The sequence below is a fragment of the Gymnoscopelus microlampas genome, assembly GCF_963454915.1.
Source record: "Gymnoscopelus microlampas genome assembly, chromosome: 6".
In the NCBI taxonomy this organism is placed as follows: Eukaryota; Metazoa; Chordata; class Actinopteri; order Myctophiformes; family Myctophidae; genus Gymnoscopelus; species Gymnoscopelus microlampas.
The window spans coordinates 24,975,902-25,001,605 of record NC_139943.1 but is presented as its reverse complement, the minus strand read 5'-3'; the positions used below and the strand labels follow the sequence as shown (position 1 = coordinate 25,001,605).

The following is a 25,704-nucleotide window of genomic DNA, read 5'->3' as shown; positions in this document are numbered from 1 at the left end:
TGGGTTTGGTGATGTTCTATATTGTCTGAATCAACTTTGTTTGCGTTCGTTTTTGTGCTAAAAGAGTGACTTTGAGAGCAGTTTTACCGTACAATGTAAGTCAATGAGGAGCATATTTTGAATTATCAATTTCTAATCAATGGAGCAATTCTTTTTTATTTCTTGCCCACCTTTGGAGTTACATCATGGCAAGGTACAGTAACTACACAAACCCAAACCTCTACCAAAGTGGTCTTGCCCTTTAAAGGATAACTTTCTACCACTATTCAACTAAAATCACTGCCTAAATGCTGCTGCTCTAATGCTTTAATCCAGCTCTATGGTCAACGTCGGCTCTTTTCCAATTTAAGTTCTGCTAAGCAGCCATTTACCATACTGCAACAGCTCAGACGGAAGGACTAGTGTATTGACTGACGTTAATCTAGATAATCCTTAAGGATTTACATTTAACAGTAGTGCTGCTAGCAATCAATAGGAATAGAATATGTAAACTGACGTGTTAATTAAAGCAAACATCCAACTTATTAAAGTGCAAATGCACAGATAATTAATAGTCATGTCACACTCAAGCCCAACAGATGGTGATATCTGGAAAACCTATTTTACTTTCTTTACTATGATCAAATGGCATGAAAGGATGGTCTGGCAAGACTGGCAACCATTTGAGTGAGAAACCTGTTGTGTTGTATAATTCCAATAGTCTGTATGGTCTCCATTTCAAAAGTATTCATTTTGGATCACCTGAAATGCAATCATCAATATTTTCAAATCTATATTGAATTTTGAGATGGAAAACTGCTGACAATAAAGGCCAGTCCACACCAATGATTCGCGACGCAACTCCTTGCAACCATTATCCCAAATGGCAGTTGCAATGAGTTACATTGGTTTGGACTGGCCTTAAAAGTAACCAGTAGTTTGAATTAACAGAAACTATCCAACCAATTTGTCCCTAAATTAAATTATTATCAGCAGACCCCACTCAAAATAGTTTTAAGCATTTATCTGTGCAAAACATCACATTGTAGGGGTGCAACAGTTAATCAAACACATTTATTGAATCAATAATTGATTTTAATAAAATCTATCTAAAAAAATAGCCGATCTACATGCTCACAACGTAGCGCATCGCGATGCGTTGTGTGCTTGACACTGTCGTACGACCATGTATAAAATAAGGCTTAAGTAGTTAATCAGACTAATCAATTTAGTTGATTATTTTTAAAGTATACCCCAAAATGCACTCATAAACTTTATTAAAGTAATATAGAATAATCGCTAAGAAGATAAGCGATAGTTTCAGACATACCACATTACGAACTTAAACTCTAGAGCAGAGCAAGCAATCCCTGTCTGTCCCCACATTTGTCTTAATTGGACATGGAACTTTAAGCCATCTAAGTCGAGCTTGGATCAATCAGATCAACTGTACCAACTGCATTATCAACACATTAAAAGCAACAGCCAACTTACTCCAAGGTATCGATGAGTTTCCGGTAGTCTACAGGAGGAGGGTAGACGACTTCCTCAATGAGCTCACGGTCACAGTGGGCATACGCTGTGGAAACATGGAGGAAGATCTCCAGGTGCTTCACCCTGTGAGCCAGTGCCACCATCTTCTGGGTGGCTAGGACGTTCAACTGCATTGCATCTCTGAAGGGGAATGGAGACATTTAACGCTTGATCGTTGCTTGTGCAGGTTTTTTTGTTCACCATTTGAAACCGTGTAGAATGACTGCTATCCAACAGCCACAAATTGCGTTAGTATCAATTGAAAATAAAAGTGTAAACAGAACTAATGACTTAAAAGTGTAAACAGAACTGTATGACATATCTGCCATTATGATATACTTTCAGAATGAAGCTTGTAGGTATTTGTTTTTTATTGTGATTTATGTACAAACAATTCATTGCCGTGACGATGGCGTGCTGACCTAAAGCTTGGTCTTTAACCCATCCATTTAGAACTGAGGCCGATTCTAATAACACCTTCTAAATCCTGACCTAAGTTTTCAGAAAAACTACAAAGATTTATTCAAAGATTACAACAAATGTATGTTGCTATATACTGTACATAGCAACAAGAACCCCAAAAGGGGTTCCCGTCCTAAAAGGTATAGTTACAAAAGGGGTTCCCGCCCAAAGTGGTTAAGACCTGAGGCCAATTCTAAAAATGTCTTCTAAAAATGTCCTATGTTGCTATATCAGTGGTTCTCAACGTCATATACATATCAATGTCAAGGACCCCCAAAATTGATATGTATTTGGCCGTGGACCCCAATCTCTAAATATTTAGTTTTTTCTTTAGAAGTAAAAACTAACTGACCTCTGGATAACTATTTATTTGCTAAACGTAATACAATTTTAGCAAAGAAGTACGTGATATATATTTTTTATTGTTTAAATAACTGTTAAATAACTCTATATTCATAGTAATTATTGCCTTTAGTTTAGCATGTTTGTTCAGTAACAGGGGTCTCTGCAGCTCTTTAGTTAACAGAAAATACATTTCCGGGTCAGGATACCAATTTCATTCATACTAAAGAGCTGGAGAGACGAGGAGACCCTGGTTACCAAACAAACACTGATTATTCAAAAAAATAACTTACAGCAAAGGTGCTGTAAAGGTGCTGTAAGTTGGCTGTACAGCCAACTTACCCATGGCTGTGCCATGGGTAAGTAAAGAGGAGTTACACTTGCACAACTTCCTTTATGCAACATGTTCAGAAAAAGGAAGTGAAGTGTGATCATTTCCGACATTTTAAGGAGAAACAAGAAGTGTTTCATAGTGAACTCCACTTCAGTCATAAGCCATCAACACCTACATGCCATGAACTGTCAAGTGTGGCCTACACCCTTAACACTAACAATAAAGGGTACAAAGTTCTCTGGTGAGTTGACACTGGAACGTGAACACAACACTCTTGAAATGTTTGGGCAGGAATAAATGGGATAAAAATAAAATAAAATACATTTATTTATTATCAAGTATTTTAGTGCAGCTATGTTTATAACCCCCCCCCCCCCCCCCCCCAGTTAGCTGCATACACAGTCACAAGAAACCCCCCCCCCCCAGTTAGCTGCATACACAGTCACAAGAAAGTCAAACAAATTGAGGATATTAATGGAAATCTCACTTGAGTGGTTCATTAAAGCGGATGGTGGCAGCACAGTGGAAGATGATGTTCACGTTTTCAGCCAGAGTGTCCTGGTCCGTTTTACTCAGGCCCAGCTCTGGCAGCGTAAGGTCACTGTTCACGGCTACTATCTTCTCCGCAAAGTCTGGCTGCTCATCTCGCACTCTGTCAAACAACTAACAGAATGATATAGCAAAGAAAACACACACACACACACACACACACACACACACACACACACACACACACACACACACACACACACACACACACACACACACACACACACACACACACACACACACACACACACACACACACACACACACACACACACACACACACACACACACACACACACACACACACACACACACTTTAATTATGAATGCCCAAATGGAGGTACATAAATAACTAGTCTATAGGTAGAAGTGTTCCATTCTCTCAACCTACTGTTCCATTAATTGTTTTCTCACCTGTCCTAAACTAGTTACTTACTGTCCTTGTCTCTTTCTAACACATTCCATGCCCACAGTCCACTCAAACACTTAGTTAGTCTCAGTGCTTTGCATTTGATACCACCAGTGTGTGGAATTGGAGCTGCACTCCAGTCCAACTTTAATTATAGAGCACATTTCAAAACAACAGAGTTGACCAAAGTGCTGCACAGTAGGCATAATGCAATACAAAAGAACACAGGCGTGGTGGAGCCTTCCACGCCTCCCATTTGACCAGCTTCTACATTAAGCTAGCCCAATATTAGTCATCTTCGTCATTCTCGCTATCAAAACTGGCATACTACCCCTTTGTTTCTCTCCTCTCTTCATTTGCTTGTAGCACTAGTTTGGCACATCATCCATGCATGCCTGAGGGCTTACATGCTTTTAGTTCTGCCTAAACTTCATTCCTACCTCCCTGTCCGCAGCCATATAGCTTCCCTTCCTTCTCTCCCTCCAAATACACCTTCCCCTAGAACTTCAGCAAGTAATACGAGCAATAACAGTGTGGGCTCTGCACAGCTTCACATATGTATACAGTCCCCCCACCTACATGTCTTTCTCCCCCATCCAAACTTCCTTCATCCACCCCTCCTCCTCCTCACCTTGCAGTTGATCATGTCGGCGATGCGAGCCTGAGGATTCTGGCCAGCCTTATGTCTGACTAGCACATACGCAATCTTGATCTCGGGGCAGGACCTCAGTAGCTTCTCCAGCAGCACCTGGAGTGAATGGCAGGGTTGGAGGGAAGATGATCAGTGTTGGCTTTCAAATAGGGCTGCAACAGTTAATCGAACAAATCGATTTAATCGATTATAATAAAAACTAGAAAATGTGCTCCTCGGAGCACATGTCTCCGCCAGCAAATATTGATTAGCTTAGTCTAAGCTATTTATATTACGTATTGTGATGACACCAGTGTGTCTACATAATGTATTGCTCCGCCATTTCTCAGCCATTTCGTGATTATTCCTGTCTTACCTCACTTTGAAAGAGTGACTCTTTCAAAGTGACACATCTATTTATAGGCCGCTATACGTCATGCGTCTCACTAGCCAATCAGAGCACACTCTTTCAACGTATTGTCACGTGTCACGTGAGGCTTGACCAATGTTAGCTTGGCCGAGGGGGGGGGGGGGAAAGTGAAAACATAGTCTCCTGAGACAATAAATAAAAAATAATTTCATCAAATTAGAGGTTCGGGCCGAGTCATAGTGTCTGGGGCTTTGTCAAACCCATTGTACCCGTCTGTCTGTGTCCCTTCGTGCCCAACTGCCTATATATGGAGATCCCCGATGTCATCAGTATATGCCCATATATTGGCATACCCATATATGGGCAATTGGGCATATTGTTTGGATTGGCAGTTCTGGACAACTGGATATCTATGTGCCTATATACGTATGGACATCTTGGTCGGCGGTTCTGGACAACCGCATATCCGAACGCCTCAACGGCGGGCACCGCACTCTCTTTGACTCCTTGCCAATGTGCGCGCCGAGTTTGAAGTCGGTTGGGCCCATATATGCACATGACCATATATGGGATCTCCATATATGTCATAGTGACATGCCTATATATGGGCGTATCAGGTTTGTTGATGGTTATGTCTGAGTCAGAGTATGGTTATGTCTGAGCCAGAGTCTGATATCTGGTCTAGGGGCGGATTCAAGATCTCCGGATATAACATCTGTGGGCGCCTATTGGTTCACCGATCTGTTTTCTATGTTTCACTATTTTTGTACTATTGTGCGACCAAATATGAAATAATGATTAAATCGTTAATCAATTTGTTGAAATATAAAAGCCCTTTTGATTAATCAAAAAGTAATCAATAGAATAATCACTAAGAAAATAATCGACGATTGCAGCCCTACATTCAGATCAGAACTAAACCAGTGGGACTTCGCCTGATACAAACCAGACTCTTCAACGAGTTTGGAAAGTTAGCCTGATGAGGCTGAAGTCAAGGGATCATGTGACACCTAGAATAAATGTTTAGAAAACATTGTACATTCCCCTTGCATTCTGACAAGATTGTTGTAAAACAGCAGATGCCAGGGGTCTGTGTGCAGAGTAAAATCCTCAGTGTTAATTTCACTCTCAGTGCACAGATGAAACCACATATTGCAATCTCACAGTTAAAATTAACACTCAGGAATTTACACTGTGTGCAACCTGATCAATACTAGATTCATATTGTAAAGTCAGATACTGAAAACTTTGACAGCTACAGCATTGCTTGTAAACCAAATCAGTTATTTGCATTATTTCCAGACACATTTCCATCTTCTTAATTTAATTCTAGCCCGTATTGCGTGATAAATCATGTACTGTAACAGTACATGTACTACTGTTGACTGTTTGCCCTACTGTACAGTACCTTGCCCATAAAGCCTGTTGCCCCTGTGATCAGCACAGCCTTTCCCGCATAGTATTCTGGGATGTTCACCATGGTGACGACAGTCCTAACCTAATGGACTAAATCCCTCTTCAACACCACACCACCTGCAGAGAAAGACAGACAAGAGTGAGGACTTAAAATGCTAGAGAATCATCAAGCTGAAGCTTGTAACAAGGAACACTTTAGCATTTTTAATAATTAAGTGAAATCAAGCGCAATGAAGAGGACATTTTTGCGTTAATGAAGTCAAGATTACAGTTGACATTGAAGTAAGCCTTATGCAGACTATAACATTGGAAGTGCATTTCAACAATTACACCTGATTTGAATCAGAGGTTTGGTAGGGCTAATACATTTGTTTCAAATTTAAGACTGAATATTGGAATAATTTAAGCGTCTTTGGGTACTTGAGATGATATTATTATTAATATTGCGTGTATATAAATATAAAGACACATTTTAATGACAACATGACTGGACAACTACACTGTCAGGAATACAGGTATATTTAGAAATACTCTAAATATACCTGTCTGAATGCAGTCTTATCTTTTAGGTGTTGGCTAAAATTCTTATCTAGTAGCTGGCTAAAGGTGTTTGAGTTACAGCCACTTAAGCTGATAGCAGCACACATATCAGATAACTGGTACAATCTACCACTGAAATAAATGTCTCTCTCCTACTCTTATGACTGATGAATAAAACAATTTGGTAGTAAGGGACCCTATTACGCAGGTGTCCGGTACCTACTGTACTGTTGTCCTATAGTCTTGGCCTAATAGTCAAGGAGCTCCAACATTTAGGCCAGGACATTTCCATAACTGACACCTGCTATCTGAATGTTTTTCATATAGCAGAGCACAGATGCAAAATATGCATACCTAACTTCTGTAATCATGGTTAGAACCGTTAAAGATAGGAAACAGGATTACTTCTGCACTATTATGTTGTAGGCTAGTGAATGCACTGATCTGTCTCATTCCTGACTGCCTGGGAGGTTTTGGAGGTTAAACTGCATTGATGGAGAACTGCTGCCGCGTTCAGGCTAGAATGAATGCTCGCAATCACACAATCCAAAATGCCCCGTGTTCTCCTGCAATCAATAAAAATAATCATACTGTAATTTACAACAATAAACCTTCTAGAGAGACTATTTATAAATCATCACCCCACCAACAACAGCCCCGACTGAAGATCCAGAAACTCAAGCTAGACCATATTGATCATTCACACTGAAAATGACAATTTCATGGATTAAAGCAAAATCAAATCTCAAGACTAAAGGAAATGTGTATGGCCAAACAATTTAAACAATTATAGAAATGATGATGTTTTAGTAATATTGTTCCATGACTGAAATCAGAACGTTAATCCATGCAACTTTTGTTTGACGATCCTACTGGTGCAGCAAAACAAGAGTATCATTTTAAAACCAAGAAACAAAAAAAACTAAGAACTAGGCCTACGCTGCAGAGTTGAAAGCCCCAACAATCAGATAGGATCATACTGTAATTACAGTATGTTGATCTCAACCTCAAGTCAGGGGCGTCCCCTGGGATTTGGTAATCCTGTCTGCCAGTGCTCAGGTGTTTCAGTTAAACCAGTTATTCAGCTTTTCATGCAAGCAGACCAGCAGTGCATGACTGCACGTCACACTAAACTTGCTGTTCAACTTCCAAGTTCAAATACTAGTATCTATCCAATCTATTCAGAACACACAAAGTGCCCCCCCCCCCCCAGTACACTTAGGCCAAAGTGAATTGAGTTTGGATAATGTGGAGTTTTGAGTTCGTACTGATTAGAAGAAAAAAAATGTTCCTTCTCCTTAAATTAGGGCTGGGCAATTTAGGTCTATTGAATTCTCCAACAGATCATCATCATAATACTGACGATAACAACAACAATATCAATTTGATAGTAAAAAAGTGACAACATAGACGCATATCATAAATCTGGTCCATAAACATAGAGATATCACTTTTAAGTTATATCACCCTGCATTACTCTCAACTACTGTAGTATACAGTACACATTTCAATGATGCTCATCTACTTCTCCCGAGTCTCCAAAAGACATCAGTGACACAATGTCTCATGTTAATGTAGCTGCAATTATGGGCCCCTGTGGACCGGGGCAGCTCAGTCTCTGGCCAATGCTACAGATGCACCATTTGCTGCATAACCCAGTATGCCAAGTCCAGCTGTAAACCTGTCATAATGGCTGTGTGACTGACTACACAAACAAGCTGCACACTGGCTTGAGAACAGCATACAAAAAAAAGACAAAGTCAAGGAAATCACCTGGGTTGTCACCAAAACGATGGACAGCACAGTTGAATCACCAAAAATGAAAATTCAATTTAGGATATTATACTATAAATATATTGCATACATATTTTGATATATTAATCTTGCCCAGTATACTACTAACTGAGGACTGGACTACAGAAAAAAAGTAGATAGATGGCCTAAAACGAATACATAAACACACACACATTTTTAAGTGCGCTGCAGGCAACCATGAACAACTAGACACTCGCCCCTTAATTCTGCAGATTAAGGGATTGCTTTGTTAAGTCTGCTGGAAATTGCTTTGATTAAGTAATGGGGTTTCTTATTAACCTTTATGATTGAAATGTCATCTATAGGCCATGGGGATGAAATTCAACTTGGGTGCTAAGAGTTGCGTGTTGGGTAACTTGCACATGTAGTATATTATCAAGCCAGGAGCCAGGCCCGGAGTCAACCCACAGTGCCTAGAGCCTCCTGTCGCCAACACTTGCTGTTAACATCTCACCTGCCACCCTAAACCCTAACCCTCTAATTAGCACTGTCTCTTTCTCGCCTCAAGAGACAGTGGGGGCTGTAGCATGCCACTTGGACACAGGCCGGGGTCTGATCAGCCTCGGTCGGGTCGTCTGGAGGAGGGTGTCTGTTGCAAGACCCGAAACACCCAGTGACTCCAGGAAACAACACTGATGATGTGTCCAAGTTTGTGCATCAGTAGATGTTTTTATTTACTCAATATCTCATTATCAGGTAAAATAAAGAATATACATTTGCCAGATTTCCCAGTGCACATTAAAGTACTACATAATAAGATAGCCCCATTGTCAAACTATGTGAATCTTCAAAAATAGTTAAACATTGGCCAAAGAAAAACAAACTATGAAAGCTAGATTGTAACATAATTATAACCATTTACATAATTTGGATATTTAGCCAATAAATCACTGAATACAATAAACGACAACAAGTTCACTTTAAGGTAACCTAGAACCACTACCACAAGCTCACACTCAGAGGCCTTCACCATTTTCATCATCCGTTTCCTCATTCCCTTCAGCCTCCTCATCTTTGCCTTCATCTTCATGTATTGTGAGTGCGTTGCAGCAGCGTATCTCACCTCCTTCACACTTGCAATAGCCAGTGCAACTGAGACTGGCAGCATGGCAGCTGCAGTTATTTGGCTGCAGGCCTTCAATGTGCTGCAGCTGGTGACGTCAAGCTAATTAACTGGCGCCGCTGCCTGGGCGGAACCAGCGGGCATGACAGGCCCTCCTTTAGCAAGTTCCCACCTGAATGTAGTGATGTTGTATCTGGCCTGTGGAGGTGGCACCCTCTGATCCGCAGCCTTCCACAAAATGAACCAAAGGTGAACAAGCAGTATGTGCAATACCATGTTTATATCAGTTGGAAGGGGTCTTCCTGCCATCTTTTAGGTCACAGTGAGTGGCATCAGGTACTGTACCCCCGAGCACTGTAATGGCACCTGGCATGGTACTTTCGGTGCAGATGCCTTGCCCTTTACACAGGGGTAGGAGAAGGAGACAGCGTCACATCCCCAGGAAAACCTCCCTGACATTTGTCACCCAATGCCCTGATGGTGGCATTTACTACATGTCCAGAATGATGTGCCATCCCACTTCTCCATCTGCACTACTGACCGAACATCAGACAAACCCCCCAGTACAGTAACAGGACAAATACATCAGTGTCAGCAATTAGGAGAGGCTGGGTGCCCCAGCAAGGGTAGACTTAGGATAGACTGGGTCTGACTGGACCACCTGTCATGATATTGTACAGGATTTGCCGATTCTTTTTCAAGGGACCAGTGCCTGCCCTCTGGAACTCCTCCATGATTTTCACTCTGGTATTCATCATGGGTATTCGTGGAGCATTGTGAGGGTGTCAAATTTACAGTAGCAGGTGATTTTAGATTTTGACATTTCTGGATATCAAAACAGAGACTTTGACTCTAAGTTCACTTTTCTAAATTGACAAGAAGTTAAAACAGACATTTCCTGGTTTTGACAACAAACAAAAAAAACTGGGAAAAAAACATAGACTTAAACTCTAGCATCATTCTAAGTTAACTAGAAGAAACATTATAGCCATTTCCAAATATGTATGCCAATTACTCAAACTGCTCAACATGCAACTCTTAGCAACAAAACTCAATCTCATCTGCTAAGCCTATAGGACATTTTAATCACAAAATGTCAAAAGAAACAACATTGCTGTGTTTCACATAGTCCATAGAGAAACAGAACGGTGACCTGAGCATAGGCCTAAAAAATCATGTCTGAAAAACATGTTTATATACTATTACTGTTACTGCACTTCATTGCCTGGGTATTACCATCTTGGAGCCATTACAAACTATTGTGGCATTGCAGGTTCCAGTGATACCTACCTATATACATAGCTCTGAAAAGGATGATGCGCCTGTCTGCACTTTGCAGGCATCTCATTCAAGACTTGAGTGAATTCTAAAAATAATTTCTGGAGCTTTTGCCATCCTTCACACGTACCATTTGTGATTTTCTGAACTAGGGCAGTTTATTTATGTTTAAGTGTAATATATAAGTGGGACAGAGTGAAACAGGTAAAAGCAATATTTTCTTCAACACTAGTTATTATTCGGCAACACTAGTTGATATACTGTCTGGAAGACTACAAACTTTTATCAAACCAAGACGTTTTCTGATAAGTGCAGTTTATTCACTGAAGTGAGTACCAGGCTGGCATGCTACCATTCATCTGAGCTGTTCCTGAAAGCTGATCCACAGCCAAGGGTGAAAATCCTTTCTCATATATGCATGGTAACAAATGGAGGTTAACCGCAGTCTGCACCACACACACATTAAAATCAATGGAAATGGCACTTGGACTCCTGCTGTCCGTAAAAAGGTTTGTTTCTAATGGATGAGAGACCTTTTGAGATCTGGCATAAATACCCTCAGAGGAACAATGCTGATCAAGATCAAACACTTGAATACTGGCAAACCGACTGCATTGATACTTCAATGATTTCTAAAACTCCTAATGTGTAGGTTCTTATTCTCCTAATTCTGTTTAGACATAGGCCTATTCACTATTCAGGTTTAATTCTTTAAACACAACAGATCATTCTGTATCTGGGACTTTTGTATACCAATTTAAACACCTGTTGGCTTTGCCCCGACAACGCCGTGATGCACAGGCAACAATTTGAGGCAATGGCATAAACTACTGCATGTAGAGTACAGTATTAGACGTATGTTCATTATATATGTTGTTGCCTAGGGCCAGTCCACTCCACACCAATGATTCGCGACGCAACTCCTTGCAACATGCAACTCCTTGCAACCATTATCCCAAATGGCAGTTGCAAGGAGTTGCACTGGTGTGGACTGGCCTTACAACGGTTTTGTTGCAAGGAGTTGCGTTGGTGTGGACTGAAGGCAATATCATTGACATGGCTTGACAAGGATGAAAAGTTGCACTGCCACTAGGTTGTATTATTAACCAATTGGCATATGAATGGAAGCTTCTCAGTTGCAGGAGGAATAGGTTTTGTCACTCGACTGTCACAAAGGCTTGGTTTCATATTTATTTTTTAAATGTCAAATTTGTTGCCAATCAGACCTTCAAATTTTCAAAGCATAACATTTAAAAATGCAATAAGACTTTTTCACAAATCAATAGGACTCTATGCTTTATTTGCTCAAACCCTGCACCACCAACATTCAATGCCCCCTATTTGGAGGAGAACAATCTGGGAACCCATCTGTTTTGAGAGATTAGGAGAAGCCAGGACATGTTTTTCAATCTCAAAAGCCTCGAACTGTCAACACAAGACAAACAATGATCTCCCCCATCCAGTAAGCATTGGAGCAACGTTACTTAGAGCAGTGGTTCTCAACCTTTTCAGGCCGTGACTTGAACTGGGGACCCCCCACCCTGACAAGGACTTGCAATATAGGAGTTGAAGCATTCAATTTAGTTTTTAGTCAATTTAGTTCCACAGATAAATATTGTGAAAATAGACGATCTATTGCGAGTTGTTGCAGGGGCGCCGATATTTATAAGCTCTAGCGGGTGCCCAACAAGGCACACATGCACGCGCGCCCCGTTCGGGGTTTGGTTTGCGGGTTTTGGTCGGATAATTGACTTTTTTGGGGAGGTTTTGTAACTTTATTTCGGTTAATTCGGTTGTTCAGTGGCGATCTGAACCAGGCGATCTGATTTTGAAAAATATTTTTTTTTTTTGGACCAGCACCCAGTGGGTGCTCCTCACCCATAGTGGGTGCTTGTGCCCCCGGGCACCCACGTTATCGGCTCCCTTGAGTTGTTGTGAGCTTGTAGATCGGCTATTTTCTAAAAAGAATTGCCTCTTTCTTATATTATTTGACAATCTGGTCAATGTTTGACCAATTTGTATAGTATAACTTGTTTTTGGAGGTATTAAAAAGTCTTAAAAGTCCTTAAATTGTCACATTACCGTCATCTGGGAACCCTCCCAAAATCATATGGGCCGACCCACAGGTTGAGAACCACTGACTTGGAGCACATCTGTCTCACTTCTCTAAGTCAGTGGTTCTCAAAAAATTTCGTGCCATGGACCCCCAAATTGACACTTATTAGCCCGCGGACCCCCATTTAAAAAGATAAGCCAGGGACCCCTATAAGAGAAGATTTTTACGGCTCTTTAGCAGTGATTCTCTACCATTTTAATATCAAAGAACCCCCAGTTTGACATGCATTAGGCTACGGACCCCCATTTAATGGCATTTATATCTCCGGGACCCCAATTCATATCGTAAAGTCAATTTTAATTTAACTCTGAGAGTGTACAAATGGAACCAAATGGACCCGTTGGTTCCATTTGTACACTCTCAGAGTTACATACCCATAAGGGTCCATTTGGTTCATAAAATCATTTAGCTGGGGACCCCCTGGAACTCCCTCAAGTACCCCTGGGGGTCTCCGGACCCCACTTTGAGAACCAATGCTCTTAGTAAGTTGGAGGTGGTACAGCCTGGGACAACACTGTGCACTCACTGCCAGTAGGAATGCAGGGGATCCCGTGACAGTCATTACACACAGATGTTGTTGCTTCTGCATCGTTAACACAACAGCCATCATTACCGTTACTACCGTTCGTTTGCAGAGCACACGATAAACTCACATCAATACCTCTCAACAGAAAAGTTAGGCTTCACTAAAGCAAGCCTGATTTATACTTATAGTTGCCACCCAGGTGTCAGCAACATGTGAGCTTGTATATCTGATATTTTCGGTACCAGCCACGGCGGCGCGCAACCATCAGACTTCGACAGGCTACGAAATAACATAATTGTTTCATAATAAACAAGTGATCATGAAACCGTGCCTTTCAGCTCGCGCTGAAGCAGATCATATCATATTCTACGTATGGTTTAAGCCAGTGGTGGAAAGTAACTAAGTACATTTACTCAAGTACTGTACTTAAGTACAATATTGAGGTATTTTTACTTTACAGGAGTATTTCCAATTTTCATCTCAGAGGCAAATATTGTACTTTTTACAACATTTATTTGAAAACTTTAGTTACCAGTTACTTTGTAGATTTGTATTATTATAATCACACACTATACATTAACCACTTCAGCCCATCTACAAGCTCACAACGACGAGCTTGTAGATCTGCTATTTTCAAAATATTTTAAAAACATTTTAGTGATTTGAAAACTTGTGAAATGGGACATTTTGCATGCCGAGTACTTTTAGTCCTTTGAGTATATTTTCAAAACGTTTGTACTTTTACTCAAGTACATTTTGAATATCGGACTTTCACTTGTAAAAGAGAAGAGCATTTCTACATAGCAGTATTGATACTTATACTTGAGTGAAAAATTAGAGTACTTTTTCCACCACTGGTTGAAGCACAGAGGAGCAATTCTCATTCGTTTTGAGCGACACCGTCAAGCAGTAGATAGATTAGAACCGAATTTGCAGTCGCTTCCTCGGAAAGCAATAGGCGGCCATGAACCTTCCAGACCCGAAGCCTCTCGTTTAAATCAGTTCAAGGAGGTACAACAGATCTTATCAAATTAAAAAGAATAAGTTAATGGAACGTTAGTTTGACCAGTGCGTTTAGGTTCAGCCACCCCTCCCTCTTCTTCCTTCTTCTTCCTCTCTTGCGTAGCTCTGGTCCATAGCGTTAGAAGGAGTTCTCCTTAACGCTATGTTACTATAGAGCCGTTGCCCTCAGGCCCCTGGTAGCGCAGTGGCCGTAGCCTCTCGTCTTTAGTAAAAGTAAAAGATACGGTTTCGCTACTCACCAAAAAAATAACGTTTTAAGATGTTGAAAGCCTACTTTCCTTAGTGGGATTACTCGGAGCCCCCCACCTCACGTCTAAAACACACATTTTGACCAAAATGTAAAATAATCCACCGGATGGGAAAACATTTTTAGTTACTCCACTGCGCCCTCTACAAATTTGGTCAATGGAATTATTCTATTGACAAGATCTGTAGGGGGCGCCGTGGAGTAGCTAAAAGAAATTTTCCTTCCGGTGAAATATTTTCTTTTCTGGACAAAATGTGTGTTTTAGACCTGAGGTGGGGGGCTCAGAGTGTTCCCACTAAGGAAAGTAGGCATTCAACTAAAAAAAAACGTCTTTGTTTTGATGAGTAGCAAAAGTGTATTTTATATATTTTAATTTTTCTAGAGACGAGAGGCTGCGCAGCCTGCGTTCCGAAGGGCGTGCGGGCAAAGGCTCTAAAGTAACATAGCGTTAAGGAGAACTCCTTTCTAACGCTATGGACCAGAGCTATCTCTCCTGCGCTGCGCATCTCTTTCGTGACTGGAAATGAAAGGCATGCTGTCGCACGTTGGCTTTCGCAACAAACATTTACTACTCCCACAATCATCTCATTCCAATAATCCTCAGTTTTATCACGTTATTATAAACAGATTTAATATATATATATATATATATACATGTATACCGCAACAAGTCAAGATTACGACGCGTCCGCGTGTCCGCGGGTGACGGCCTCACGTACCTGAAATATCGATCGAAGAGCTGTTTTTTTTATCCTCCCCGGCTGTTAACTTGTGATTCCCCGGTCTGAGTGAGTCAACCAACGGCCACAGTTTGAGAGGAGAGACGCTGCGCGCGGAGCCCACAGTGGAAAGTAGACCAGAGAACAGGAAGGAAACCACTGTTGCCAGCTTTTGTGAGAGAATTAAGCAGCCAGGTCCATGAAAACAAACCCAGAAGAATGAGCACTTTAAACCTGTACCCCATGGCTATTTGAAAATAGCCGATCTACAAGCTCACTTTTTTATTATTATTGTGGAATATTTTCGAATCCACACAAATCTTGTAGGGGGGGGGGTCCTTCACATGAAAAACACTAGTTTAAAACAACATATTGATAACAAGCCCAAATAAGCAACAACACTTACTTTAGAAACAAGCCCAAAACAACCGCAACCCGCAACTAACCAATATTTACAAGCAACTTTACAGGAAAAACATGCCCAAAGTCGCTTATAATAAGCGGACATGGCAACGCTGAATGAAACATGAAGGGTGGTCCCATCAGAATGAAAAGTGCGTGACGTCAGCAAGAAGAGGATAGTCTGGGTTGTGTCCTCGTACGACGGTGCCGAGTGCACAAAAACAGCAGATATACAAACAGCTGTTTAACGCGCTGACGGGACGCGTTGTGAGCTTGTAGATCTCTTGTGTTTGGACGCGCGACACCGTCCTACGACTAGGCTTATACTCAAAAACCCCTACACGGAAAAGGAAGTGTTTGATCACTATCTGAAGTATTTTAGAAAATAATTATGTTCAAGAGTCAAGATTATTCGTTTTTTTTGCTCTACAGCGGTGGTGTGTTTATCTGTGCGTGAGAGAGTTAGATAAGATTCATCTTTATTGATCCATGGAGGGAAATTCAGGTGTCATACTGTAGCAAAGTTGAAACACAGGAAAGGCTCTGGGCATGAGTTGAGGGGTATGAAAAAAAAGGGGGGGGGGGGGGGTCAGATGAAACAAGATAAGAGTCTGGCACAGAAACCTGATGAAAGGGACAGAGAGAGACACACACACACACACACACACACACACACACACACACACACACACACACACACACACACACACACACACACACACACACACACACAGAGAGAGATTATAGATAGATTAATCATAGTTTGTAAACTGTCTAATTTAGTATTTATGCATCACCATTTGGCTTTATATTGATGAGGCATTCATAATTCCTATCACTGTGTGTGCACTCTGTAACCATTATATAATGTGTATATATAATGTGTGTATGTGTCTGTGTGTAGGCTACTATATTTATTTATTTTCATACAGCCTATCATATGAATGAATGAATATAGTATCCTACAGTCTATCAACAGTTATCTATCCATATGTGTTCGGCAATATGTAGGCTACATCCTAGCAGTTGTAGTAGGTATATCCCATTGACAGCATGGAATTGACTGTAAATATAAGTAGAGCAATACAGTTATAAACTGTGCATTCATTGTCAAGAGTCCAAGTAGCCAATAGTCAGTCAATAGTGCAGGTTAGTCCTGGGTCAAGAAAGCTTTGGTCAGTCAGTGCCTGATGGCTGCTAGCAGAAAGGACTGGCAAGGTTGCTTTGTGGTGTGTTAGGCAAACAAAAGCAAAAAAGGAGGGAGCGCACACCTGTGTTGATTAGGTGCTGGCCACAGCAGGTAACAGTATTGACAAAAGATGAGGCCGCATAGCTCTTAGCCATGTTGCAAAATGTTTATTCTAAAATTAAACCAACGTTTCGACAGTGAAGTCTTCCTCAGGGTTTAACTTTGTGGTGTGTGCCATGGGTGGAGTCAGTGGCTAAATGTGCTCCTCACCAGCTCATCAGAGGGCATGAGAGGGGTTCTCCACAAGCTTTCTCCTCATCCTCCTCTCTGCCACCATCTCCAGACTGTCAGTTCAACTCTCCAGCTAGCTATGTAGCGTCACAATAAGAAACTAGCCAGCACTCCGTAGTCCTTCTGGAACTTTTAATTAATTGATGCACGGACAGCATACACGTTATGTAGCTTGCCTACCTCACCAGCTTGATCAGTTAGTTTTGCATCCCACCTTAACATGTTAATATAGAAAAGTGATGCACTTTGTATCCTCCATTATTGCAGTCCTAGTTTACATGGTCTAATTATGCACTGTTTATATCTATACACCCACATATGATAATGGTTTTATATTGATGTTGATTAACAATTATTGTCTGTGTACGTGTATGTGACAAAGAGTGATGCACTCTATATCCATTATTGTAATAGTTTGTAAATTGTCTAATTACATGTTATTTATGTATGTTATTTATGTGTGTGTGTGTGTGTGTGTGTGTGTGTGTGTGTGTGTGTGTGTGTGTGTGTGTGTCACGCACGCACGCACGCACGCACGCAGGCAGGCAGGCAGGCAGGCAGGCAGGCACGCACGCACGCACGCACACACACACACACACACACACACACACACACACACACACACACATGCAACATGCAACATGCAGCATCTAGGGTGATGGTGGTTAGCATTTGGAATGGGCAGGGACAGGGAGTGATATTTCATCTGTTCTGTAAAAAAAAGATCACAATGCTGCCATCTAGTGTTCCAAGCTACCTTTACCGTATTGAAAATAAATAAAAACAATTCCATTTGTTTCAAAGTTTATTCATATTAAAAGATTACACACCTTTCAACAATACTCTTCTTGGTCCTTAGTCAATACAACTAAGAACATGTCTTTAATTTCCATTTAGTTACATCATAGAAATGTGCTATCTAAAAATGTTTTAGTAAGGCACAAATAATGCAGTAGTGCAACCAGTGAGTCCTGTCAGAAACAACACCTTGCATTGTCAGTTATTGGAGCAGTCTTTGATTGTTTGAATAACTGAAGTCAATTACAGCATCACTTCTGGACAGGGTTACGAAGTTTAAAATACCAGCTTTGCTCTTTGATAGATCAGTCATTCATCTCCAGGGACCTTCTCAGCCAGCTACTTCCCACAAACAGATCCACGTCTAAAAAAAATCAGAAAGAGATTTTGGGGAAAACACAATATTAACCCCATGTTCATTTATCCATTAATAATTCTGAGAGCGTACAAATGTAACCAAATGTGTGCACTCTGAGTTAAATGAACACTCAGGATTTGTCAGTGTATCTTCTCTATTGTTTCAAACCTTGATTTTGTTTGCATTTTATGCAGACATTTTCTGCACAAAATACAACAATGATCAGTTTAACATGAACCGTAACGTCCCTACTCTGGGGACGAACGCCACAAGCTCACAGCTGAGCGCGTCACAGCGCTATGCATTGTGAGCTTGTAGATCGGCTATTTTTGGTGTAGTGGGAAATACCAGTGGCTCTAAACAGAGTATATAGGGTTTAAACTCCACTGTCACCTCAAAACAAGTTATATTCTATAGAATTCGTTCACTCCACTGAGCATGTCCTTGATGCCATTGTTGTTCTCACCCATGGGGTTTGCACTGGAGGCCAGGGGCACAGGGACAGTGGTCACGGGGTCCCTCTTGGTCCCAGGCCAGCATGTCCATCAGCAGGTTAGGGTGGCTCACACAGGACTCCCCCTGCTCCGGGCGGGGGTTACACACTGGAAATAATAGCTCTGCAGAAACAGAGAGAGAGTAAAATGACATATAGGTAGGAGAGGGGAGATAACGGGAAAGACAGGGAATAAACAGTAGGCTATTGGCTTCTGCATCATCACAGATCTGAGGCAGTGTCGAGGGCCCTTATTAACTCCTCCTCATTAGTTAAGAACATTAACTGAATTTATGTCCCCTATTGGGATTTTCTTTTTAATGCTCCAATCACTTGTTTTATTTATTTAGTTGGAGGACTTTATATACATGTATACACACACACACACACACACACACACACACACACACACACACACACACACACACACACACACACACACACACACACACACACACACACACACAAACTATACTGTATGCTGTATCTGACAACCTGGTCATTTACAACCTAGACTGAGAGAACGTGGTCTCGAAGGGCGGATCCAAACCCAGGCGCGGAGCCTCCTATTGCTTCACCAATCTATGTCCCCGCCTCCCCTCCCCCCCCCCCCCCCCGGTCTGTGCACGGAGCAGGCTGACGTCACGAAATTTAGAGCGACGCCCCTCTGCACTCTGGTTGGTTAGGAGTTGACAAGGTCCTAAGACCATCGTTCCTGCACCGTTCGCCCAGACCTTTTTTCTTTTGAAACAAAAAAAAAGGCTGGGTTTCCGAGGATATTTACAACCTGACGTTGAGTCATGGTAATGGCTCATTACCACAACCATGAGAAGTCCATGACGTTGTTTCTGCTAAGCTATTTGTGCTAATAACACGACTGTAGCCTCAACGGTAGGTGCAACGGCCGGCTGCAGATCTTATAGCCTGCAGGGACTGTAACCGTGACAACAGATCCCATAGCCTGCGGCAGCACATGCACAGTAACTCAGAAACTCTGCTGCTTACACTATGACCGAGGTCCAGGGTCAATGTCTTTCTTTTGATACGTTTTCTCTAGAGACCATGTCAAATTTACCGGAATAATGAAGTCAGCATTGGCTAAACATCATTGTGTAGTTAATAAGACAACATGGGTGTTCAAACTTTGTTACCTATTTTAGTATTTTCACCTATTCACACTTTAAAATGCATTAAAACTCAATAATAATATAACATTTACAAAGCAATAACATGTACTGTGTTGGATTATGTGTTTCACGATTTTAGGCCGATGTGAGAAAATTGGGGCAGAGGTTTTTACTTCGCCTCCAAGGAGTGTGCGTGCACAGTTTCGTGCTGATCGGTCCAACTGTGCCGGAGATTAGCTGCTCACAGACGGACACACACAGACCCCCCCATCTTCCTAACTTAGTGGCTCCATAGCCCATACTCGTCCACCATCCCTGCCTATAGACACCCGGTAGTAACATTACAATTTCTACAATATATAAGCGTTTGAAGCAGTTTCCTCACATTTGATCTCAAATCAGACTATGCCATTGGATTCCCCATATACTGTATGAAAAAAAATCTATCACGTTTCTACCTTGTTTAGCCAACATACTATATTTCAGCATAGTGGTGGCCGCCATCTTTGAATTGTCCATTTAGAGGCATTAGTGCTTATTTCTGAGTTGGACATACAGCAGATTTGGATTCAGCACCCTTAATACCCCTAGAAAATATGTATGTCATAAATTAACACGATTTTCCTTTGGGTTAAGATTTTTGGAGATCCTAGTCTATACTCAAACTCACCTCTTTGGAACGCACAGCAGAGGTCAGCACTGCAGTCACTCTGGAACGTACAAATAGTTCCTTCTGTTCCTCTGGTGACATTAACTGAACACTGGCCCCACACACACATATCACCTGAGCAGCACTCTTCATCCTTAGTGCAGGGCTGAATGAGGACACACATGCACACAAACACACAAAAGCACTGTACTAATGCACTCACAATTGCGCTTTGTAGACACAAAATCTATTTCATGGCCCACTTTGTTAATACTGATTTTATGCAATATAACACTCTACCTCTCTACTGCCTACCATGTTGACTTTCATAAATCACACGATTGTTTACGCACCATATCCGTTGGTATGCAGGGAAGACATTTGGAGCTCTCAATCTCATACAGGCAGTATCTCATATCACCACAGTCTTCATCAACCATGCACTCCTGTCGTGAGGTATGTAGTGTTTTAAAAGAAAAAAAACATAGAATGAATAAGATTAGAGAAGAAAAGGCTTTTCAAAGTAAGCTCTACTGAAAAAAACCCATAAAATTAGCATTTGTTATCTTAGAATGGTTGACAAAAGTAATAGCTCTGATATTTGTTTACAAAAGCAGATTAGCTGAATTCTGAATAGAGTAGATCCTGCCCTGCTACAGTACATCAAAACTGATCTGACCTCCTCCAGCTTAAAAGAGAATATTTTTAATTTAGGACTAGTCTAGTCTAACTCTCTCTATGAAACCCATTGGAGAACATTTTATTTAATATTTGGGATTCCGTCTTAGTTTTCTTCTGCAGACAGAGGAAACAGCATGGGCCAAAAATGAGGCCAATGAACCCAACTACTCAGAGCTTTTTATCTTTCTGTCCTCCCTCAGGGGAGTCAGTGTGGAAATCAAGCCAAGTCACTGAAACAACAGGCGCTGTAGAGCTGACTGTCTGGCAATGTTAAAAACTAAATCAAAAGCACAAAAACAATTTCCATTTTGCAGGACATTCACAACATGAGGGCAAACCTTTAAACCTTAAAGTTTATGGGCTCCAACAAAGTTATAGCAACCAACAGTACAGCAACATGCAGACATTGAACCAAGATCTACAGCATTTCTTAACCATTTATGTCACTGAGCTTGTGGATGCATCACCTATTTACTTTCATAATGAGCCAGTCCTCATAATGTGAGCATGCTATGAGATGGGTTTGTTTCCAATCTACTATTTCAAATAATACAAAAAAGGCTCAGGCAGACTACACCCAGTCACCCACGTACACACATGCCCGTCTACAGTGTGAAAAACGTTGTCTAGACACGATTTGGAATGCATTGTTATTATTATTTATTATTATTATTACACACACACACACACACACACACACACACACACACACACACACACACACACACACACACACACACACACACACACACACACACACACACACACACACACACACACACACACACTACATCTACAGTGTGATAAACCTTGTCCAGACACGATTTGGACTGCGTGTCTGGCATCGGTCCTCAGTATAACTCTCCTCCCATTCGCAATTAAATTCTCAGTATTCATTTAACTCTGAATGTAAAAATGGACCCCATTTTGGTCCATTTTGACACTCAGTTAAATTAACACTGAGTGTTTTACTGTGTACCATTCTAATTCACTCTCGACAACTCCCTTTTGTTTCGTAGATACCTCAGTGGAAATAAGTTGTTAAATATTGTGTATGTATCTTCAGTATTTTACTGTGACAAGTGATAATCATTGATCTGATGACAAGAGACCACTGGGGCAGACAGAGATATACTGGAGAGACTAAACACAGTGGACCACAGTGGTAGTCTGCAATTTTCTTAATACATCCCACATGGCTACAGCTGCTATTAGTCACACTATAGCCCAGTAGTCACTTATTTTCATTTTCTCTTCATAAAAACATCTTCCAACTTTTCCATCACCTAGCAACCAAACTGAAGTGCAATTTCTCTAAAGTGTTTGTGGGAGATCCTTTTTTCTTTTCTTTAAAAAAAAATGACTGTGCTTTTACAGAGTCTTTTTAGTATACAGCAGAGTAGATCTTTCCCTGACTGGCTTGCCAGCTTGCTTACTTGGCCCGCTGGCATTTTGTTTCCAGCAGCATGCTCTATAAACGTAACCACATTCTGTAAGGATGCCAGGAAAAGAAAGAAGAAAAAAAAAAACATCAAAAAAAGTATTACCGTATAAACTGCATGATGGCAAAACAGGCAGTAAGGAGGAATAATGACCTAAATCCTTTCTGGTCTCCTGCTGGCTAAAACTATGAAAAGTATATGGTAGGCCTATGTACGTTAGTTAGGGATGACCTCATTCTTTATAAAATGTGGTGAGACAATACGACCATAGTTCATGAAATTATTCCATCGTTTTTGTTTATACTTGCAAGACTAAGGAATTCTTGGGGTTTATATGTTTAGAAGTTACGGCGATGTGAAATGTATATGGCTGAAGTAGTAATACCTAGAATAGGTCAGCTAATTATTGAATTGAAAAACATCATTAAAATATAAATGATAGGCTGAGGAATTTCAGCTTAATTTGTGAACCTAACATTGTGTCATTACCAATAAGGAGTCATGGATAAGAAAGATATGGTCTGTCTGAAACTGAGGCAGTTAGATGTGGTTTAACAGCGTTGTAAAGTACACTTGATCTCTTCAGTCAATGGTCCATAAACAGAATAAACATATCACATGGAATATCAAACAATATAAATCTTTCAGAAATGCATTATTTTAAGTAAAAAGACTTACATGATCCACAGTATTCCATTGGCCACTGATCTCCGTATGGATATGTGAAAGATGAATATCTCCTGTTTTGTTGTCAATTTGCTAGAGGCAAGATACAGGAGGAGAGTCAGGAGACATGCCTGACTTCAGAAGAATATAGGAAAACAAAGGAAAAACAGGCTCTGAATACAAAAGCGCCCATGAAACTAATAGTAAACTCAATGTCAAGTTGTCTACAGAAAGTTTTTAAAAGATATGTTAAGATACTAAAGAGATGACAGGAAAAGTATTACATGTTTTAATATACATTTTCAGTCTCAGTTGAGTGAATACCAACCTTGTCAGTTCTGTCTAGGAGCTGAACATTTCTGTCGCCATCACTGAGGTTGTGGTAGTTAGGAATGAGGTCCAGTGAATGTAGAGATGATGATTTTGCACTCTCTGCAGCAATCTGGATATCGGAAATTGTTTGGGAAATTGAGAATAAATCTCATGCATACAATTAGGACTGTAGAACATTTTAATAGACCTGAAACAGTAAACAATTTGTGAGAATGTGCCTGGCTCAATATCCAACATAAAGGGCAAAGTATGCTATACCAGCTACCTATTTAAGTCACTGGTTCCCAAACTTTTTAGCTCGAGACCGGAGACCCAAAAGAGAAATGTGTTTCCCCAGGACCCAAACTATTGAAAATAGCCCATCTCCAAGCTCACTTGTGAGTTTCATGGGCGCTTTTGTCTACAAGCTCAGTTGTGAGCTTGTAGATCTGCTATTTTCAATAGGCTACTCCTTAAAAGTGTCTATCTTTTTTTCAAATATGAAGTTCTTTTTCAATTTGTTTTAAATTCTTGCAATTTCAGACAATTTTAGATTACACTTTTTTCCATTACTCTTTTGATTATTTATTTTTTATTTGTTTAAAAAAAAAAGGGGGGGAGGATATTACTCATAACCCATGAAAATCTGTCCACGACCAACAAATGTGTCCCGACCCAGAAACACTGCCAGAAAGCAATTCATCCATAAAACAGATGCTGACTCCCCGTGGATTTGATTCTGGCTTACGGATATTTCCTAACGGCTTGAATCCATTGTGCAACAACCTGAATACAACACATTAATAATGACCTATCAAAAATATATTAAAAGGGGGCAAACCTGGTCAACTGCCTCCTCCAGTATCTGCTGTGTGTCTTCCATCAGCATTTCCACCTCTCGGAACATCTCATTCAGACTGACTGTGCCCCGTTGCAGCGTGTCCTCCAGGGAATCCGCCAGGCCACCACCGTTCACTAACAGACACAGAGACACATAGGAGCCCACTGACAGCATCGTCCACGCAGCGGTGCAGGGACCAGACATTGTTCCTTGTTGTACAGATGTTGTGGAGAGTGGAGACAGACACAGTGGACAAACTGAAGTAGGCTACAGCTATACTGTGAATGGAGGTACGTGACGCATGCAGAGCATGCAGAGGCAGGGCAGGATGTGTTTTATTTGGAAAGTCTGGTCTGAAGGAGTGTGTCAGAGAGAGAGAGAGAGAGAGAGAGAGAGAGAGAGAGAGAGAGAGAGAGAGAGAGAGAGAGAGAGAGAGAGAGGGAGAGAGGGGGGGGGCAGACAGGCAGACAGATAGGCAGACACAGAGATGGAGCGGAGGAGATAGAGAGAGAGAGAGAGAGAGAGAGAGAGAGAGAGAGAGAGAGAGAGAGAGAGAGAGATTCTAATCCGAATAATCCTATATCGATGGGGGGGAAAAGTTATTTCTCAACTTTTAATTGGAAAGAAAACAATGGTTTAGCCTACATTTTAACCACACAGTCTAATTTAAATACAAGTATAAAGAATAAAGCTACAAGGTAAACATGGTTATTTCGCACAACGCTCAAAAGAACATTATTTATGCATGAAGTGAACTAAGAGAAGAGAACGATGGAGCATTGCGAACACTGTGTGCCGAGGAATGATTACATTGACATGTTTCCACCAACAGATGGCACCCTTTCCCCATCAGTTGACAGCTCGTAAGGTCGCGCTGTGCCGTCTAAAATAATATCACAGATACAAGTCAAACATAATAACAGGCTCAGCTGCTATGTTTGAGAAATGGAAGAGCCTTCAGATTCAGTTTCCTCATCTTGTCACCTGTTTGAATATCAATCCCACTCGTATCATTAAATAAAATAAAACACTTCGCCACATTCTTTTTCGGTTTGGAATACACATTATACAATATGATGAGCTGTTGAGCTCTCTCTCTCTCT

At 41.0% G+C, this 25,704-nt stretch overlaps 2 protein-coding genes across 2 annotated transcripts in view; both read right to left on the bottom strand.

Moving 5' to 3' along the window:
• The window catches only part of far1 (fatty acyl CoA reductase 1), a 31,622-nt gene extending 16,138 nt beyond the window's left edge, over nucleotides 1–15,484 (bottom strand). The window contains exons 1-5 of the mRNA XM_084059023.1: nucleotides 15,353–15,484; nucleotides 6,018–6,142; nucleotides 4,240–4,356; nucleotides 3,138–3,313; nucleotides 1,474–1,653 (exon numbers count right to left, since the gene is read on the bottom strand). Coding sequence (XP_083915149.1) covers nucleotides 1,474–1,653; nucleotides 3,138–3,313; nucleotides 4,240–4,356; nucleotides 6,018–6,089 — 545 coding nt within the window. The 5' untranslated portion in view covers nucleotides 6,090–6,142; nucleotides 15,353–15,484. The remainder of the gene's footprint in view (nucleotides 1–1,473; nucleotides 1,654–3,137; nucleotides 3,314–4,239; nucleotides 4,357–6,017; nucleotides 6,143–15,352) is intronic.
• A 2,537-nt stretch (nucleotides 15,485–18,021) lies between these two features.
• dkk3b (dickkopf WNT signaling pathway inhibitor 3b) lies at nucleotides 18,022–24,935 on the bottom strand. Its single transcript, XM_084060005.1, has 7 exons — nucleotides 24,602–24,935; nucleotides 23,777–23,890; nucleotides 23,461–23,541; nucleotides 21,013–21,105; nucleotides 20,681–20,825; nucleotides 18,857–19,007; nucleotides 18,022–18,396 (listed from the first exon to the last, which is right to left on the bottom strand). Exons 1-7 carry the CDS (start codon nucleotides 24,803–24,805, stop codon nucleotides 18,372–18,374), a joined length of 813 nt encoding a protein of 270 aa, XP_083916131.1. The 5' UTR covers nucleotides 24,806–24,935; the 3' UTR covers nucleotides 18,022–18,371.
• Nucleotides 24,936–25,704: the final 769 nt, after the last annotated feature.

Bases quoted from the DNA above. Each gene is read 5' to 3' on its own strand.
- dkk3b (XM_084060005.1), bottom strand. From the start codon at position 24,805: ATGTCTGGTCCCTGCACCGCTGCGTGGACGATGCTGTCAGTGGGCTCC. The intron at 23,891-24,601 runs GTTTGCCCCCTT...TCCGATATCCAG, and splicing joins TGGAGGAGGCAGTTGACCAG to ATTGCTGCAGAGAGTGCAAA. The intron at 20,826-21,012 runs GTGCGTAAACAA...GTCCTCATTCAG, and splicing joins CCTGCATACCAACGGATATG to CCCTGCACTAAGGATGAAGA.